At 38.7% G+C, this 19,394-nt stretch overlaps 1 protein-coding gene across 1 annotated transcript in view; it reads right to left on the reverse strand.

Annotated features, from left to right (window-relative positions):
* Nucleotides 1-6,253: 6,253 nt before the first annotated feature.
* Nucleotides 6,254-19,394, reverse strand: part of LPL (lipoprotein lipase) — a 30,966-nt gene continuing 17,825 nt past the window's right edge. Inside the window, exons 4-10 of the mRNA XM_027865535.1 lie at nt 18,650-18,761; nt 17,193-17,426; nt 15,368-15,610; nt 14,413-14,533; nt 13,667-13,849; nt 11,595-11,699; nt 6,254-8,356 (exon numbers count right to left, since the gene is read on the reverse strand). Of these exons, the coding sequence (XP_027721336.1) occupies nt 8,356; nt 11,595-11,699; nt 13,667-13,849; nt 14,413-14,533; nt 15,368-15,610; nt 17,193-17,426; nt 18,650-18,761 (999 nt within the window). The 3' untranslated portion in view covers nt 6,254-8,355. The remainder of the gene's footprint in view (nt 8,357-11,594; nt 11,700-13,666; nt 13,850-14,412; nt 14,534-15,367; nt 15,611-17,192; nt 17,427-18,649; nt 18,762-19,394) is intronic.

Raw genomic sequence — 19,394 nt, forward strand, 5'->3', positions numbered from 1 at the left:
CCTGAGACGAGGAGGAATGCTGGTGTGGTGGAGCTTGTTGTGGCAGTGGAGAGAAAACACCTAGCCCTTTATCATACCACCTTGGAACAACTGAAAATTTACAGGTCCCCAGAAGTACCTCTGAAAACAGCTGTACAAACCTCTGAAGCTTGGGACAATACACTCTTCACATTGGAAGCAGACTTTTACCTTAACAAAGAGTTTAAAACTCAAGTAATTGGCATGAGTAAGCAGCGCAAAAAGAGTCAGACTATATTATCTTACTTTGGTGACAAAGAAGATCAAAACATACAACCAGAAGAAGACAACAAAGCCAAAGCTCCTACATACAAAGCCTCCAAGAAGAATATAAATCAGTCCCAGGCCTTGGAAGAGCTCAAAAGGGATTTTAAGAAGCAAGTAAGAGAAGTAGAGGAAAAACTGAGAGTGATGCAAGAAAATCTTGAAAAACAAGTCAACAGCTTGCTAAAGGAGACCCAAAAAAATACTGAAGAAAATAACACCTTAAAAAATAGCTTAACTAAAATGGCAAAAGAGGTCCAAAAAGCCAATGAGGAGAAGAATGCCCTAAAAAGCAAAATTGGCCAAATGGAAAAGGAAGTCCAAAAGATTACTGAAGAAAATACTTCCTTCAAAATTAGAATAGAGCAATTGGAAGCTAGTGACTTTATGAGAAATCAAGACACTGTAAAACAAATCCAAAAGAATGAAAAATTAGAAAACAATGTGAAATATCTCATTGGAAAAACAACTGACCTGGAAAATAGATCCAGGAGAGAGAATTTAAAAATTATTGGACTATCTGAAAGCCATGATCAAAAAAAGAGCCTAGATATCATCTTTCAAGAAATGATCAAGGAAAACTGCCCTGATATTTTAGAACCAGAGGGCAAAATAGAAATTGAAAGAATCCACCGATCTCCTCCTGAAAGAGATCCCCAAAGGAAAACTCCTAGGAATATTGTAGCCAAATGCCAGAGTTCCCAGGTCAAGGAGAAAATATTACAAGCAGCCAGAAAGAAACAATTCAAGTATTGTGGAAACATAATCAGGATAACACAAGATTTAGCTGCTTCTACATTAAGGGGTCGCAGGGCATGGAATATAATATTCCGGAGAGCAAAGGAGATAGGATTACAGCCAAGAATCAGCTACCCAGCAAAACTGAGTATAATCCTGCAGGGGAAAAAATGGTCATTCAGTGAAATAGAGGACTTTCAAGCATTGTTGATGAAAAGACCAGAGTTGAATAGAAAATTTGATTTTCAAATACAAGACTCGAGTGGAACATGAAGAGGTAAATAGGAAAGAGAAAAACATAAGAGACTTATTAAGGTTGAACTGTTTACATTCCTGCATGGAAAGATGATATTTGTAACTCATGAGACCTTTGTCAGTATTAGGGTAGTTGGAGGGGAAAAATATGTGTGTATATATAGATATAGCTAGATAGATAGAGGGCATAGGGTGAGTTGAAAATGAAGGGGTCATATCTGGAGAATAAAATTAAGGGGTGAGAGAGGAATATACTAGGAGAAGGAGAAAGGGAGAGGTAGAATGGGGTAAATTATCCCACAAAAAAAAAACAGAAAAGAAAAGGCTCTTACAGTGGAGGGGAAATGGGGGAAGGTGAGAGGGAATGAGTGAATCTTATTCTCATAGGATTTGACTTAAGCAGGGAATAACATACACACTCAATTGGGTGTGGAAATCTGTCTTACCCTACAGGAAAATAGGGGGGGAAGGGGACAAAAAAAAAAAAAGAAAAAACTATTAAAAAAAATTAAAAAAAAAGAAGCAATGACTCCTCCTTCTTGTAGGTCCTCAAGCAGAGACTGGACAACCAATTTTCAGGGATGTTATAGTGGGGATTCCTTTTATGTATAGATTGGAATTGATGGATGCTGAGATAGCTTTCAATTCTTGAATTCGGTGATTCTGTAAATTAAACTTGCATATGATCCAAATAAGATTTTAGGCCAAGGCGGAGCCTATGTCAACAGAAAGGAGAGGAAATTGGAAAGATAGAACTGATAAAGGACAATATAAAAGAAAAATAACTGGATTTAGAATGAGAAGCTTGGGTTTTATTCCTTTGCTGCCTATTTAATCTCGGACAAAACCTAGGATTCCATTTCCTAACTTGTAATATGAGGGTTTTCATTAGAACATTTCTATGATGCTTTTCAGCTTTAAATCCTTTGTTGTTTATGGGAAAGCTATGTCCTAAAATGTGTTAGTTTATAAGAGTGTGTTCATGGCATAGAGATGACTTTCAGGGAATGTGTGTGAATGGGAAGAAAGAAGTATTTGGAAGAAAAAAAATTGCAAAGATGTTCCCTTTTAATAGAGCATTAATAGTGTCACAGATGTACACAGAGGTGGGCTGGGAGTCAGAAAACCTGGGTTCTGGTCACGGTTCTGCCACTAACTAGTTATGAAACTTTGAACAGGTCTCTTTCACTTATTGGGACTCACTTTCCTCATCTGTTGAGCGACAAGATTGTACCAGGTCTTCTGTGAGGTTCCTTCCAGCTCTAAAACTGTTACCTAATATGGGTAGGGATGTATGTGTATACCTATATATACAAATGTATACCTATATATACGAATATATACTCATGCACATATATATACATATATGTATATGTACACACATATATGTCTGTCTAGGTGGCAAAATGATGTAGTAGAATCAAAACTTGACTTGGAGTTAAAAGCTTGTTACTTCTAGTCCCAGTTTTGTCAAATAATTTGTTTGCTTGGGAAGATCACTTCGTCTCTCTGGGCCTCAGTTTCTTCTTCAATAAAATGAATAGTTTAGATTAGATTAGGGTTTTTAAAACTTTTTTCTATCATATATATATATATATACACATATATACATATACATATATATATACACATATATACATATACATATATATATATGCATGCATACCTTTCGCAATTTAGTGAAGCCTATGAGCTCATTCTCAGAATAATTTCTTTTCCTTTTTTCCTTTTCTTTTTTTTTGTTTTTGCTTTTTGGTGAGGCAATTGGGGTTAAGTCACTTGCTCAGGGTCACACAGCTAGTAAATGTCAAGTGTCTGAGACCAGATTTGCACTCAGGTCCTCCTGACTCCAAGGCCGGAGATCTATCCACTGTGCCACCTAGCTGCCCTAATTTCTTTTTTATTAATTAAAGGAAATGCTAGATTTCAATTAGAGGTTAGTGAAAATAAGGGAGGCAACATGGTCCTGGATTTAGAATCAGAGGACCTGTGTTAAAATCCCAAATCTGTCACTTATTACCTGGGTAACTTTGGTTGTCATTTAACCTTTATGGGCCTCAGTTTCCTCATCTATAAAATGGAAGAGCTAGACTAGGTGGCTTGTAAAGTCTCCTTCAGCTCTCCACCTATGATTTAGTATGTGAGAGATATTGTGCTATGGCATAGGGATACAAGAACCCAAACTGACAAACAGTCCCTGACCTCAAGGATCTTACAGTCTACAAGATTTACCCATAGCTAGGAATAAGATAATTTTAAGGAGAGAGTACTAACAGCCAAGAGTGATCAGGAAACACTTCCCATGGGAAGTGACACCTTTGCACACTGCTATGTCTCTGTTGTACAAAGACATCAAGTGTTTTCTGACTAAGGAAGTTATGATCTCCTTGTGATTATAAAATTATGCTGGTCAAATTTCCATAAGAGATAGTGAGAACCTGTTTTAATGTGTGTTCTTTTCTCTATTTCTATTTTTGTATGTATGTGTGAGGTCCAAAATTAGGGTCACCTTCCTGACTGATCTTCTGAACAGGTTTCTTCATCCCTAACATTGATGGGTGTGGTAGAGGATGAGATAGAAGTGTTCTTAGCACATGGCACTGTGTGAAAGATTATCACATGAGGAAAAACATGTTTTATGTTTCCATTAAGGGTAGGTCAATGCTAATTTTTTAGCAGAAAGAATTTAGGTTATACATTAATATTAAAACAATGAGATTTGTTGTTGTTTAGTTGTTTTCACTCATGTTTAACTCTTTGTGATCCCATTTGGGGTTTTCTTGGCAGAGATACTGGAGTGGTTTGCCATTTCCTTCTCCAGCTCATTTTACAGATGATGAAACTGAGGCAAACAGGGTTAAAGTGATTTGCCCAGGGTCACACAGCTAGTACCATTCTGAACTCAGGCCCAGTACTCTATCCACTACATCACCGTGCCGCCCCCCCCAAATAAAATAACTGCCCTAATTATGTTGGTTAAGTAATATCATCTTTATTTAAGAAGAACAGCCTTGGCCAATAGGATTCCATAAGAAGGCAAGAGATTGTGATTTAATTCTTTTTCTGTATTTGTGAAAAGGCAGACTCCTGCCCAATTTTGTAACATGGCCTTCGAAACAACTCTTTTCTGGATGGGGGTGAGAGGAACATTTCCTGGATACCTTAACAACTAACTTCTATACAACTGGACACATGGGCTATGTGTTCAATACCATTTCAGATGTTAATACGGCCCATTGGGTTGGCTTTTTAAAAATTAGTTTTAAAGATTTGGTTGTTTTCATGGCAATAGAAATACCAGCATTACAGGGAAGATATTGGTCAGAGAGAAGGGATCTGGGTAAGCAGAGACAATGTATTTCAGAGAGTGATTGACACATTATACACAATGCTCTCTTCCTTTGCAGTCATTCTTGCCTCTGGAATCTTCATCACTGCATCCCCCCTACTGTCTCATGTTATCAGCCACCAAATCTTGTCACTTCTGCTTCCACAATATTTACCTCTTGCATCTCATACACCTGCTCCTTCTCTTCATTCCCACGACTTCTGCTCCAGGGCACTTTGTCAACACCTTTTCTGCCTGGACTGTGGAGCTTCTCAGTTGTTCTCTGCCCACAAAGGTACCAGATTAATATGCCTAAAGCTCCATGTCACTTCCTTGCTCAGAAATTTTCAGTGGCTCCCTATTACCTCTGGAGTAAAAGACACAACCCTGAGCATGGAATTTAAAGCTAGGGATAGGGACTGGACCTGTAAGTTGACTGACACAGGGAATTCCTGGATGATAAAACTCTTTCAGTGTAAATCAGCATCTTCTCTGCAATTTACAGTCTTTCAGTTGCCTAGAAGCTATCTACGATATGGTTCCTGCCTCTAGACCTTCCTAGTCCTGTCTCATATGAGTTCTCAGCATGCACTCACTGTCTGGTTGGATGGATTTGCTACCTCCCTGCCTTTATACATACAGGTGGTCTCTCGCGTTTGGGATGCAAACGCTGCCCACGTCTAACTTCAAGAATTCCTAGGCTCTTTCAAAGCACTATCTCCCATAACTGGTTTCCCCAATTGTTAATACTTTCTCCCCATTGAAATTACTTGTTATTTATTTAATTGTGCATATGTTGTATCCATCAGTAGAATATGAGCTTCTCAAGGACTGAAACTTAATAGTTTTTATCTGTTTCCCAGAAACTTACATATAGTGCCTTACACATTCTTGTCGTTCAGTTGTTATGTCTGACTCTTCATGACCCTATGAACCTCACTGTTCATGAGGTTTTCTTGACAAAGATACTAGAGTGGTTTGTCATTTCCTTCTCCAGTGGATTAAGGCAAACAGAGGTTAAGTGACTTGCCCAGGGTCACATAGCTAATAAATTTCTGAAGCTAGATTTGAACTCAGATCTTAACTCCAGGCCTGGCCTCTATCTACTGAGCCACCTAGTTATCTCCAAGGCAAATGAGATTAAGTGACTTGCCCAGGGTCACACAGCTAGTGTCTGAGTCTGGATTTGAACACAGGTCTTCTTGACTCCAGGCCCAGCACTCTATCCACTGAGCCATCTGGCTGCCTCTGCCTTGCACATAGTAGGTGCTTACTAGATTTTTGCTGAATTGAGTGGGCTGTCACTTTATACTCATGAAGGTCAATGTGCCAGAAACCTCTTTCTGAGGTTGTATTCCTTTTATTTCAGAGGAACATTATACCAATTTTTAAAATCTTTTCTATAAATAAAGGAAAGGCTGGGCTTAGGTTTCATGATAACTTAAAGGTTTTTCTCAGTAGTTTTGAGGAGCATATATTGGAGAAGGCATTGTGTATTACTGTGGCAGGTTTTTGGAAGCTAAGTTTCATGATATATCTGAACACAGAGAAGGTACTAGGTAAATGTGGATGAGTGGAATCAGCTCTACAAATCAATGAATCCCCCACTAGGTAGAATGACATTAAGAAAAATAATGACTTGCACCATGGTAGAATTTTGTCCATTTTTATTAAAAGCAGGTTTTACTTTTTCACAGAGTTAAGAAGTTCTCTTTAATGAAAAGCTCAGTCTACGGCATTATTTCTTAAGGCTAAATTTGCTTCAGTGAGACAATGTCACTATTAAAAAGTATTTACAAAGTTAGCACCTTGTGTTTATAAATGCAGATAGCCTTGATATTTTCATCAATATATACAAACTACTTTTACATACACACACATGCACACTCGCACACACACTCATATATTTACAGCTAATAAATAACATTTACAGCCAAATCATATTTTGCATGTATAGACATCCTTAGAAGCTGGAGTTCCAAGTGCTGCAGACCAGTTGACTAAAGGTTCTAAATTAAATTTATTTGTCTTTGCTAAAAAGTAGGCTTTGCTCCAATTAGTCGGTTAGTGGTAAAGGCAAATGCCAGCAGCAAACCACCCCACTCTCTTATTTGTGGAGAACTCATCCCAACCAAACCAACTCTTAACCACTTCAGCCTTAACCTACATCACTGAGGCCTGATGGTAAATGGAGACCTAAGACTCTACAACTTTCAAAGCGTCTCCATTCTAAGACATTCAGTGAATCAGCTTCTTTTTAACCTGCCATATCATAAGAGTGGTAAACATAAACTCCTATGGGGAGATCTATCTAGGTGTAGGGGAAAGGTTCATAGGATGAATCCCCCAGCAGCCATTTGTACTTTTGACTTTTCTCTCTTATCGTACACAAAAGCTTTTTTAGGGAAAAAAAAGGAGATCTAGTTTATATATAATTGTTTATTAACTCTGTGCTGATGATTTTAAAAACCTTTGGTGACATTCGTAGGTGGCTATGGTGATACAGAAGCATCATTTTCTCATACAGAGCATTTTCTTTAAAAAAAAAAAAAGCACTTTTTAATAGTTTTACTTGTAATTAGAAATGAACAATTTAGGGAAAATGACTTTTCAGAGATTTGTGTGAGTACAGACCACAAAGACAATTTGGGTTCCATCATTGGAACCAAGGAACAAAGAGTGATTCATCTTTATTAAGGCTCTTATTTATTTCCAAAATGCTGATTGAGATGTGCTTGACCCAATGCATTTTTGGAAAATAGCTCTCATCTAATGCTCTCTAATCAGCATCAGAATGGACAAAACCATCATATTCTAAATAATTTCACTTTTGTAAAAAAAAAAAAAAGGTGGTAACATAATAATCTTGCCATCTTCCTTCTACACTCAAGCTCTGGGTGACATCAGAGGCTTCACTGGTTATTTTCAAAAATGACTCACTTTATGGTCTAATGCTAAAATATAAAATTTGGACAAATATATATCCATGGAGATACATATATATGCATATATATGCACACATATATATTTTGTATATATTTTGTTCAAGATAAACCAAGTAGCCCAATAAAAAATAAACTAATCAGACTTTTTGAGATGTCCTTTGAGTGCAGGCTGAAGATGGATATGTGAGAAGTTTTCAAAGGTACAGTATTCTCTTAATTAACATTCTTAGTCATTCTCTCTCTATGTTCACTTAGTCCTGGTTGTCTCATGAGTCATGTCCCTTCAAGAGTCTTTCAAATAAGGTGGGGGCAGGGGGACTTTTAGTCAGGCAAACAGATGGGTCTGAATCGGCTGTGAGCAAACCACAGGAAACCCTTGGTTCTACTCCGTGTTCATGTTGGAAAACAGCAAAATATGTCATATAAGGAAAATTTACAACAGACTAGTACCGTAGGGCATAATTCATATTTTATCTCAGTGGTCCAGATTTCATGTCTTTCACAATATGGGCTCTTTTTTCAGCTAAGATCAAGTGCTATTTGGCCACCGTATTCCTCAAATTAAACATACTGTTTTTGGTTTTTGTTTGGGGGTGGATGTTTTTTGGATGTTCTGAGACTGTCTCTTCTAATAACTAACAAGGAAAAAGAGCTAATGATAATAATACAGCTGACATCATAAATACTTGGATGAATCCACTTCCAAACACCCAAAGCATTAGGACTTAGTTTAAAATCCGGCTTTCTTCATTTGCTTCATTCCTTGCAGAATAAGTACAGTTCTTCTTCCTTTAGGCTAGTACAGTTTCTGTAAAACAAAAGAAGGGGGATCTTACAGTCATATTCAGTAGTAGAACCATAAATTTACAATTGGAACCAGCATTAGAGATGATCTAGTCTAATTCTCTCATTTTACCGATGACAAAAATTGAAGCCCAGAGAAAGGGAGTTTAAGGTTACCCAAGTAGTGACCTGTTTGCTATTCCATTCTGTAAATATTTAAGTGCCTGATACGTGCTAGACAAGAAAGATAGTGTGGTGTGGTAGATAGAATGATATTGCATTGGAGTCATAGAAACCTGAGTTCAGATCCTGCCTCTGACACACTGGCTGTGTGACCCATGGCAAGTCATTTAACTACTACATGCCCCCAGGCAAGTATCTGAGAGCAAGTGTTAGTCTGTATTGTTAGTAAGAGCACCTCACTGAGAGCTCCCTAGCCCAGGAGAAATCACAAGTCCAAAAAGAGATGCAAAAGTTAATGCTTTGCAACTTTCTGTCTTGGGATAAAACAATGTGCAGCTCAAAGGCTATATGGGAGATGGCTCCCATTTACCTTTCAAGGCTTATTCATACTATTTCCCTTTCACACATGTTCTGTGCCCGTCAAACTGATCTGCTATTTACTGTCTATACATCATTACATTTCCCCCTCCATACTTTTGCAAAGATGGTCCCCCATGTCTAGAATCTTCTCCTTCCTCCCCACTGCTTCTTAGGGTCCCTGGCTTCCTTCAAAGCAAGCTGTGGTGTTATCCATTCCAATCCATGCCTAGCAAAATACCTTGCGCATAGCAGGTCCTTAATAAATGAACTGAGGGGAGAAGGGTACAATGAATGAGTGATGAGTCCAGAGCACAGGAAAGAAAAAGGGCTTGCAGCCCTTCAGTTAAGTTCCTACTATCAAAGACCTCTTCTTAGAGAATGGCATCTTGTTAACTTACGCAAAAATTTAGGAAGCACTTCTCATCTTTATGCATGGACCGATGGTTAGTGCCTAATTCTCTGTCTAAACTGGAAGATAAGACTTGTGGTGAGTCTTGGTGGTGAGGTGGGTCTGTTGTTGTGGAAAACTAGAAACTTAAAATGCAAAGTAATTTTATGTAGGCTTTTTGCGGGGAGGGGTATTTTGATTCAATTACTTTCTAGTTCACCTTCAGATGCATCAGTGGAGGTGTCTTTAATGTATCTAAACCTCAGTGGTCTAGAAATAAGATAGGATTTTTACTAACATCAAACTCTCCAGAGTGCCTATAATGCTTGGGGCTCAGCATAGCAATTCTTGATACTCTGGAAATAACTAGAAAATAGCATCTGTTCTACTCTTGGATTTAGATTATTAAAGAAAACTTCATTTGGCCTATTCATTTTTACAGAAAAGGAAACTAATTTTAGGAAGTTAAGGGACCTGCCCAAAGTTATATGGGTAATAGTCTAAAGCAGATAGATACAAGAGAAAGCATGCTGGCTCGGGAGCCAGACAACCAAGGTTCAAATCCCAGCTCTTTGAGTTATCATCTATATGTCCTAAAAAAAGTCATGCAAATTCTCTTAGTCTCAGTTTTCTCATCTGTAAGATGAGGGGATTTTAGACTAGATGCTCTGTAAAGTCCCCTTATAACTCTGTATCTATGATTCTATGATGAAGCCTCTGTTCCTCTGACTCCAAAGCCCAATGGTTCTTTCTGATACACAATATAGCCTTTTCAACTAACATTTATTCACCCCTACTTGTTTTTTCTTCAAGCATCTACAGATGTCTACTCTTATAGTCATATGTAATTCTTGAGAGAAAAATGTAAATGTGTGTAGCATGGCTCATTTGTGGAAACCTACAGAAAAATGCATCTTTCTACAAATGACCATGTGGCCGATGACAAGTTTGAAGAACTATCTAAGGCTGTTTAAAAGCAAACATCAAGTTACCTCTGGCTATGATAAGCAGAATCAACAAGACAATGAACTCATTATATTTGTTGAGTGAATGAATAAATCAATCAGTGATGTAATACTAGTGGCACATTCCCACTTTGAAAAGAATGTAATTTATCTGTCTAATTCAACAAGGTCACTGGCATTACTATCAATCCATATTGATATAGTGGTTTTTGAAAGGCTCTTTGACCCATGTGATCCACCCATTCAAAGACAGATATGCCTATCTGCATATGGGACAGCTACAGCAACTTATTTTAACCAGCATGCAACTCTCTTTCTCTGTATAAATAGAGAAGGAGAAGGAAAGCAGATGAAAAATGATAATTTTAAGGAGGGGCTGGTACTTCCCATTGTTTGTTAGGCTATTGGTTTATGTTACATTCTCTATACTCTCTCCCCTTCATACCTGTGCCAAAAGTGTGCTAGGGCCAACTCATACTGGCTTGTGAAAGCTGATTGTTAAATTTTCAGTGTGAGCATTTGCATATCAGAAATTGGAAAACTCTACAAATTAGGGCTTGATTTCTTTTTGTTGTTGTTGTTGATTGTCTAGACTTAAGAAAATGATAGGAAAAAAAGAAAATAGTCTATGCCAGGAATTCAATAGCATTGTTGAGGAAGGTCATGTATTTATCTGTACCTAAAATGGAAAGTCCTTTCTGGAAAGACTCTGTTGATGACTCTTATGTAGATTGTACTTCAAGATAAATAAAGGAGAACCAAAATTTAATTTGGAATGGAGTAAAAAGAGAAAACAAAGAACTCTCTATGGTACCACTGTACTACCACTTCCACCATCTTTGGATGTTTAGGAGAAGAGATTTGGTGGCTATTCCTGTTTCTTTCACTGTGACTTGAGGCAAGAGCATCAAGTTTGATGTTGCTGGTGAGATGTGGTGCTGTGGTCCTCTTTAACATGCTATTTGAATATCAGCCATTCACATTCACAAGGAAATTAGCTGGGCCTTGCTCCCCACCCAAGGGTATTCCTAAAGCACCTTGGATTTGGTAGAGTAAAAGACATTAGTATTTTTTTCTTAAAGACATCTATGAAAATGGTCCTAGAGAAGGAAAGTAGAACGAGAAAAGAATTGGGTGAAATACAGTCCAGTAGAGAAGGAAATACTAAATACTAGTAAGAATATTTTGGAACATGGACAAATTAACAAAATCACTGCCATCACTGAAAAGCTATGGTGGCCTTGAGAGGTCGAATAAAGAGAATTCCTGAGGGAAGTTTGGTCAGGGAAATGGGTACTGTTAGACAAAACTCCTCATAGATTACAAAATGTAAGGAAATTCTCAGCAATATATTTTCTGGAACTTACCAGATAGCCTTTTTGTTCAGTGATTTGTCATAGCATTTCACAAATACTACAGATTCCTTTCCTTTCTTCAAATGGGAGATTTTTTCTCTAGAACAGAAGACGACCCTATGAAAGAAAAAGGAGGTGAGGACATGCTACCCATGGGACCCTCATCAATTCCATGCAAGGAAATCAACCAAAACCAATCAAGTCAGTTTCTACAACCATCACAATAATCAGCAATCATCTGGGCAATAGACCTTTTTTGTTTTTTTCTCATTTGAGTTTGGTTATCTCAACAAATGAAGCAGATTGTAGAAGTACTAAATGCCAGCATGGAGGATTCTAGGCCTTTAGTCTATGGCTAAACAGAAATATTTGATGAGGGAGCAGCTAGGTGGCACAGTGGATAGAGCACTGGCCCTGAATTCAGGAGGACCTGAGTTCAAATCCGGCCTCAGACCAAACACTTGACACTTACTAGCTGTGTGACCCTAGGCAAGTCACTTAATCCCAATTGCCTAACAAAAAAAAAATTTGATGAGTAATCATCTGGTCTTTGTTTAAAGACTTCCAACAAAGGGGTGGGGGGGCACCTCCTACCTCCTGAAGTGGGCCATTCCATTTTAAAATGTAATTGTTATTAAGGGTTTCTTCCCCCTTGACATATAACATTTGCTTCTTTGCAATTTCTACCAACTACTTTTAATTCATTGCTCTCAGGACAAGAAGAACAAGTCTGTTTCCTCGCCTGTGTGACAGTCCTTCAAATACCCAAATACAGCCAATTCTTCTCTAGGCTAAACATTGCTTCTACTGATCTTCACGTAGCATGAGCGGGGGGCCTCTTGTTATCTTGGTTGAGAGTTGAGTTTAAGTCCTACCTTGGACACATTCTGGCTGTATAAGCTTGAGCAAGTGACCTTTAATTGTTTTCTTCCTGCTCACTACCTTCTGGCTTCCCTGGCTTCCTTCAAGTCCCAGCTAAAACTCTACCATGTACAAGAAGCCTTTCCTCATCCCTCTTAATTCTAGTGCCTTCCCTCTGTTGATTATCTCCAAATGATCCTGTATGTATATTTTTTGTATAGTTATTTGCATGATCTTCCATTAAATTGTGAGCTCCTTGACATCAGAAACTTTTTTTTTGCCTTTCTTTATATCTCAAGTGTCTCAATTCCTGACATATAGTAGGCATTTAATAAATGCTTGTTGTCTGACTTAATCACTCAGTAAGCCATATAATTCTTGAAGACTACAAGCTGCAGAATGGGTACTGATTCATATTGGTAGAGGGAATTTCCTCACCAGAAGTTCTCTCCTCTAATGAAACCACAGGTGTGAATTTTTTTTTTTTTAAAACCAAAACATTTAAATCCTACCACAAGTTCATTTGAAAGTGAAATTGTCAGAGATAATTATGCTACTCTAAAGCTTCCAAAAGCTTTATGGAAAAATGTTTGCTAATTAGATGAAATATTGTAAAAAATTTAGCTTCCTACCCTAGCCATTCCAGATATAGGGGAAAGTCACTGGACTCCATCTTTCCATGCAGTGTCTACGAGGAATCACGTGCCAGAAAAAGTAGGAGCACCAAGCAGGGAATCAGGGCTTTGGGATTTCTGAGTCCAACTCTCCTATTGACTTACTGTACCAAACTCAAGTATGGAATCAGGAAATACAACCCCTTTCCCAGCATGTTTATGAAGGAATTATTCTAAGAAGGATTTCTAATGAAAACGGATCCATTTATAGAAATGCTGAATACCTGGGCTCTAAGATCATACAGCACAAGCCAGAAGAATTCTTAGGCATCTCACCCAACACCCTCATTCTATAGTTGAAGAATGGAGGCCCAGAAAGTTCAGGTGACTTGCCCAGTCATGGTCACATGACTAGTGGATAACAAAGCCAGGATTCAAAAGCAGGTCTCTTGACCATAAAGTCACTATTCCAGGTCACCTTCAGGATCGACTGCCTATCTGCCTAGAATGAATGCAAATGATGGAGTAGATAACCCTTAAACACCTTTCTCTTCATAATAAAGTTAACGGGAGTCTGAAATGAAGTCCGAAAAGATTAAAGTTAGTTACTTTTTCTGAGTTTCTCCTGCTTTGACTCTGATTTTCTGGATGCCAAAGCCAGTGCTGCTCCACCAGTCAGACCAGCTGAAGAAAGAATCGCTTTTCCACTGCAGTTTCACCATGAGTAGCTCTCCAAGGTCTATCTCCGTGTAAATCAAGAAGGAGTAAGTCTGGTTGGTGGACATTTCAGGCCTGAGTAAAAGTGCAGCACACGTTGGGTTAACACATGCTCTCGGATCCATCTTCAAAGATAGGGACATCTGACCTACTAAACTCATGGGGAACACCCACTACATTTGGTGTATGCCAGGCAGCATATTTTAAGATTTTATATTTATGTAGATTTTTATACTTCAATTGCATAAGCCTTAGTTTATTCATCAGCAAAACAGAGATAATAGTACCTAAAATAATAACTTACAAGATTGCTGTGTCTCAGATGTGATAATATATGCAAAACATTTTATATACTTTAAAATGATAAACATCAACTATATTATTGTATAAAGGTAAGAAATATATGTAAAGTAACAAAGAGAAAATAGTTCCTAGCTATTGGGGAAAAGAGTTCCACATAAGCAAACTCAACACAGAGCAGAGACAAAGACTTCTAGTTTCTTGAACCAGAAATTGGGATGTCTTGGTTTACTAATACATTTTTGTTTCTCAGGCCTGTAGTTACACAAGTGAGCTCTCGGGGATTCTTTATTCGTATATGAAACAAGTTTAAATTTTTAAAAAAGGTTGCTACTTACAGGGGGACAGAGATTTCCTCACTCTCTGCTATGGTGCCATACAGAGAGAGCAGCAACACCTGATTGGTTTGAGTCAAACTTTCAGTCCCAAGAAAATGTAACTTCACCTGATAGTGGAAGACTGCATGGGAAGAAAACAGAGAATTACCAGTTCAATCCTCTTGAGGAGCCCACAAATCAACAACTTGGAATAAGACCAAACATAGTACTGATAATGAAATAGGAAAGAATTATCAGCATGTACATGGAATTCACATCTGTCTGGATTATCAGTGATGTGGTAAGGAAAATATGAAGAGGCAACCATGGTATAGGTAAAGAGTGTTGGATCTGGAGTCAGATGACCTGAGTTCGAATACTGGCTTGGACATTTACTACCTGTGTGACCTTGGGCCAGTTATTTATCCTCTCTAGTCTCAGTTTTCTTATTTGTAAAATTAGTGGGCTGAATCAGATGACTCCTCAGGTCCCTTCTAGCTTTGAATCTTTGATCCTTGAAGGCATGGGGGCCAATTTTTGAGAGGAAATTCCCCTATAAGGAAAAGGGTTTCAAAATGGGTTTATTTAAGGGAGTACACTAACATACAATAAATATTTGTTGAATTCCACATGAGTTGTATGTAGGGTATTGTACTAATGAGAAGGGGAGGAAGGGAGAAAGAGACAGAGAGACAGAGAGACAGAGAGACAGAGAGAGAGAGAGAATATACTTAATAATGGTTATCAAGTATAGGAAGGAATGACACATGAAGGACAGCAAGCTGGCTTTGTGTTTCCACTAAAGAAGGGTCAATGCTAAAATTTCAGCAAGAATTCATGTTATACCCTAATGGAAGGATGATAGAGGGCATATGTCCTATTGATGGGGTTTGATATACGTAAAGGACAATTCAGTAAGAGGGCAAGAGATGATGATGACTTGATGCTATCATTTCTCAGGAAGGTCCTAACCTACCTTTGTAGGGCATCTCAGAACGGGTTTTCAGGTACATTTTGCTGCTTCTCTTGGCTCTCACTTTATTGATCTCATAGCCCATATTGTTGCAACGGTTCTTCCGACAGCTCAGGCACAGCCCCTTATCAAAGGCTTCCTTTGAACTGCAGCGGTAGGCCTTACTTGGGTTTTCTTCATTCAGTAGGGAGTCAATGAAGAGATGAATGGATCTTTCATGAGAGCATTTCACCAGCTGATCCATATCTTGAAAAGAAAAGAAAATCATGAAGGAAAAAAATACTCTTTGAAAAGAAAATCTCTCTAGAAAGTCTACATATCATGTGATCCATTTACATGTCTAGATTTGTTTATGTGTGGTGCTGTGTAAGATGACCTCAAGGTCCCTCCCATGATTACATGACTACATCCATCAACTTTCAGTGCCCAACCCAAGATTTCAATTTAGGAAAGAAGAGTAACATTCATCCAAGGATAGAAGTAAGTTTTACAGAATTTACCATTCTTTCATAGGGAGGATCCCACCATTTTTTTTTTTTTGTTCAGTACATTGCTAGCAATAGAAACAGTGTGTGGTAGTGGTTAGAGTAGTGAGTTTGGCATCAGAAAGACCTAGATTCAAATCTTGCTTCTGAAACTTTCAAGCTGTGTGCCCCTGGGTAAGGCCATCCTCTAGTTGGGTAAGGATTGAGGTACAGCAACAGAAAGAAGTCTGGAGTTGGAATCAATGAATGTGGGTTTGAACCCTGGCTTTGCTGTTTATTACCTGTGTGACCTTGGGCAAGTTACTTAATCTCCCTGGGTGTCAGTTGATTTGACAATCCTCTGTACCACCATCAACTCAGAATCTGAATTTTAGAGGCTAAGGGGCCCTCAAAGGCCATCTAGACCAACCTGTGCAATTGAGCAATGACCAATAGGCCTAATCTACTCAATAGTAGTTAGACTGTAATCTGTGCTGGTAGAGCGTTCCCATACTGGGAGTTCCCTATACCATAGACACCATAGATCCTTCATGTCTGTTCCCACAAGGCTTAACAGAGCATGGTGCAGTTATATAACTCCATGCAGAGGTATCAAACTCTGCCTCCTTCTTATGCCAAAACTCCTAAGTGTGGCAGAACCAGACTGAAGAGTAACTGGGAGACATTTAACAAAATAAATTTTAAAAATACAATACAATATAGGTAATGTTAATCTGTGATTTTCTAACTCAACATGCAGCTAGCAAGGACATGTTTCTACATAGAGTTTGACACCACTGCTCTTGAGCACTCCAGAGACAACAACAGCCTTTCCCCATAGCAATAGCACTCAAGGAGGTGATTGTAGATGTTATTAATTTCATTTTACAGGTGAGTAAAGTGAGATTCATATCAGTTAAGTGACTTGTCTGAGGGCATATAATCAGTAATTGTTGCAGGTTGAGAGAGTCCATGAGGTAGGAATCCAAAGAAAGGAGATTATTATAAACTCTGCCAATGAATGACTATTGGACTTAATAAAGTGGGGTGGAAAACCAGAATTCTATTTCCTCCTTCGCCACTGTGATCCCTGTTAGTTTAATATTCTATGATTCCACACCGTGCAGAATCTAGTTAAGACCCTCATGTGGCCACATTAAGTATAAGGGTTGGTAGAGGGTACAAGAAACTGGAAGAAGCAAGCATTCTTCAAAAAGCTATCTGATCTCATCTGGGCTGGCCCTGGATAAACAAAGGAACTCATTCTCTGGGAGATATGGAGGATACTGTCATCACCAAGGTAAGAAATAAAAATAAAAATAAAAATAAAAGATAGGCTTAATCTGCTTCTGGTGGACATTTACCTCCCAGGCCTTTTGTTGCAATTTGGTTAATAGCATCAAAAAGATTACATCCTGGTTGAAAGAAGCCTCCATTAGGATAAATGTCAACGTGCCCCACTGGCTTCTGGATTCCGATACTTCGGCCAGGCGATCCTCGAGTGAAGGTGTGCAATACATCTACAAAATAGGCATCATCTGGAGAAAGGCGACTGGTAGCTTCAGCATATTCAAAATTAGGACCAGCAGGATCTAAGCCTAAATGAGATAAAACCAAGAGTCACCAACTACTCAAATCTGTTTTTTTTTTTCCTTAAGATTGCTTTATTTTGCAATTAAAGTCGACGGTGAATCTGAGAATTAAAATTTAAATGGCAGCAGTGTAGAGGGCACTAGTTGTACAGTCAAAGGACCTGGGCTGGAATCCTGGCTGTCAGTGGGACCTCAGGAAAGTCAATGAACCTCTCTGGGCCTCAATTTTCTCATCTAGAGGCAGCTGGTTGCACAGTGGAGACAGCACTGGGCCTAGAATCAGGAAGACCTAAGTTCAGATCTAGCCTCAGAGATCTACCAACTGTGTAACTCTGGGCAAATCACTTAACTTCTGTTTGCCTCAGTTTCCTCAACTATAAAATGGGGATATTAACCATACCTTCCTCATAAGGTTGTTGTGAAGATCAAATGAGATAATATTTGTGAAAACTGCTTAGTCCAGTGCTAGCACATAGGAGGTGCTAAATACTTATTCCCTTCTAGCTTCTCCTCTGCCACTACTCATGCCCCAAATTTGACAGTATGTCTTCCAGTTCTGTGCTTTTCCACAAATGGTTCCTTCCTCTCCACACTCCCCACCTCCCATGCCTGGAACACACTCCCCTACTCACCTCTATCTTCCAGAAATGGTAGTTTCCTTCAAGCTTCCACTTAGGTCCTACCTTCTTTTCAAATATTTTCTTAATCCTTGAAGTTGCTAATACTTACTTTTCTGTGCACATGTTGTTTCACTCAAGTGAACTGTTCATTTTAAGTACTTAATAAATATTTTCTGAATTGAATAATATAGACTCAATGTCTATTTAAAAATAGAATTTATCTATCATTTGTCCCTATAGCAGGACAACAAAGCCCTACCCATAATTTAAAACCCAATTCAAATGCTGCGTCTTCCAATCTTCTCCCTCTCTCCCAACTAAAAAACTTTTGTTTTCATTCCTCCTTTGATGTTTTGGTTAGTTTTTACTCCCTGGCTTCATGTCAAGGCCATACACAACAGAAGATAATCAAGGCAAGGCAACCCATGTCTCGTGTCCATCAATCTAAAACAGCACTGCTATAATAGTGTTTCTGCCCAACCCTTAACATGCCCTCCCCATTTCACTCCCCAAAATACCTGATCCTGGCCTCCACATTGCTCTGACTCTCCTAAAGAATGATTCCCATCCCTGTACTTGGGGCTCAATCAAAGAGGGGTGTCTCCTTACCAGTAATTCTGTTAACCTTCTTATTTGTCAGACTTCCTGCAATGCCAGCAGCATGGGCACCAAGACTGTATCCTAAGAGATGAACGTTGTCCAGTGGGTAGTTGAACTGCTCCTTTAGACAAAGAAGAAGGAAAAAGTATGAATTCCCAGAGCTCTTGATAAAATCTCAAAGCCAAAGGAAACATGACATGAACAGACATGGCAGTGAGGAAAAAAAATGAGAATTACTCCAAATGAGTTCTATTCTTTTTAATTTTATATATCACAGATGAAAGAGATTAAAAACTGCTCTTGTTAGGTAGGGTTTAATTCTTTCCCCCTGAGCTGTCTAAATTTGAGGAAGCATTGGCTGATATCTGCTTTGAACTTTCCTTTTTTTTTTCTCTTTAACTGGCTTCCTCCTAAAGCCCTTTCCCTCTTCACTTCTCTTGTTTAGACCAATTACTTGTCATTTCCAACAATGGTCCAACCTTTAATTTTTACAGGGGAAGAAACTGAGGCCTATGGAGGGAAAATGCCTGGCCCAAGGCACATAGCTAGTTAGTTGCAGGGCTGGAACCCAAGCACCCAAGTCTCCTGACTCTCAACCTTTCACTCTCCTTCATGTTCTGTGGCCTCTCCTGACTCCAGTTGTCCACCCTGACTGGTTTGGTCCTACCCTGGGCCTTTCCAGAATGTTGACATGTTGTTGATCCCAAGGTGCTTAGGACAGAAAGGCTGCCAAAGACCAGCCTTAGGTTAAATT

This window comes from Vombatus ursinus, unplaced genomic scaffold, assembly GCF_900497805.2.
Source record: "Vombatus ursinus unplaced genomic scaffold, bare-nosed wombat genome assembly UNPS02014778.1, whole genome shotgun sequence".
Classification (NCBI taxonomy): domain Eukaryota; kingdom Metazoa; phylum Chordata; class Mammalia; order Diprotodontia; family Vombatidae; genus Vombatus; species Vombatus ursinus.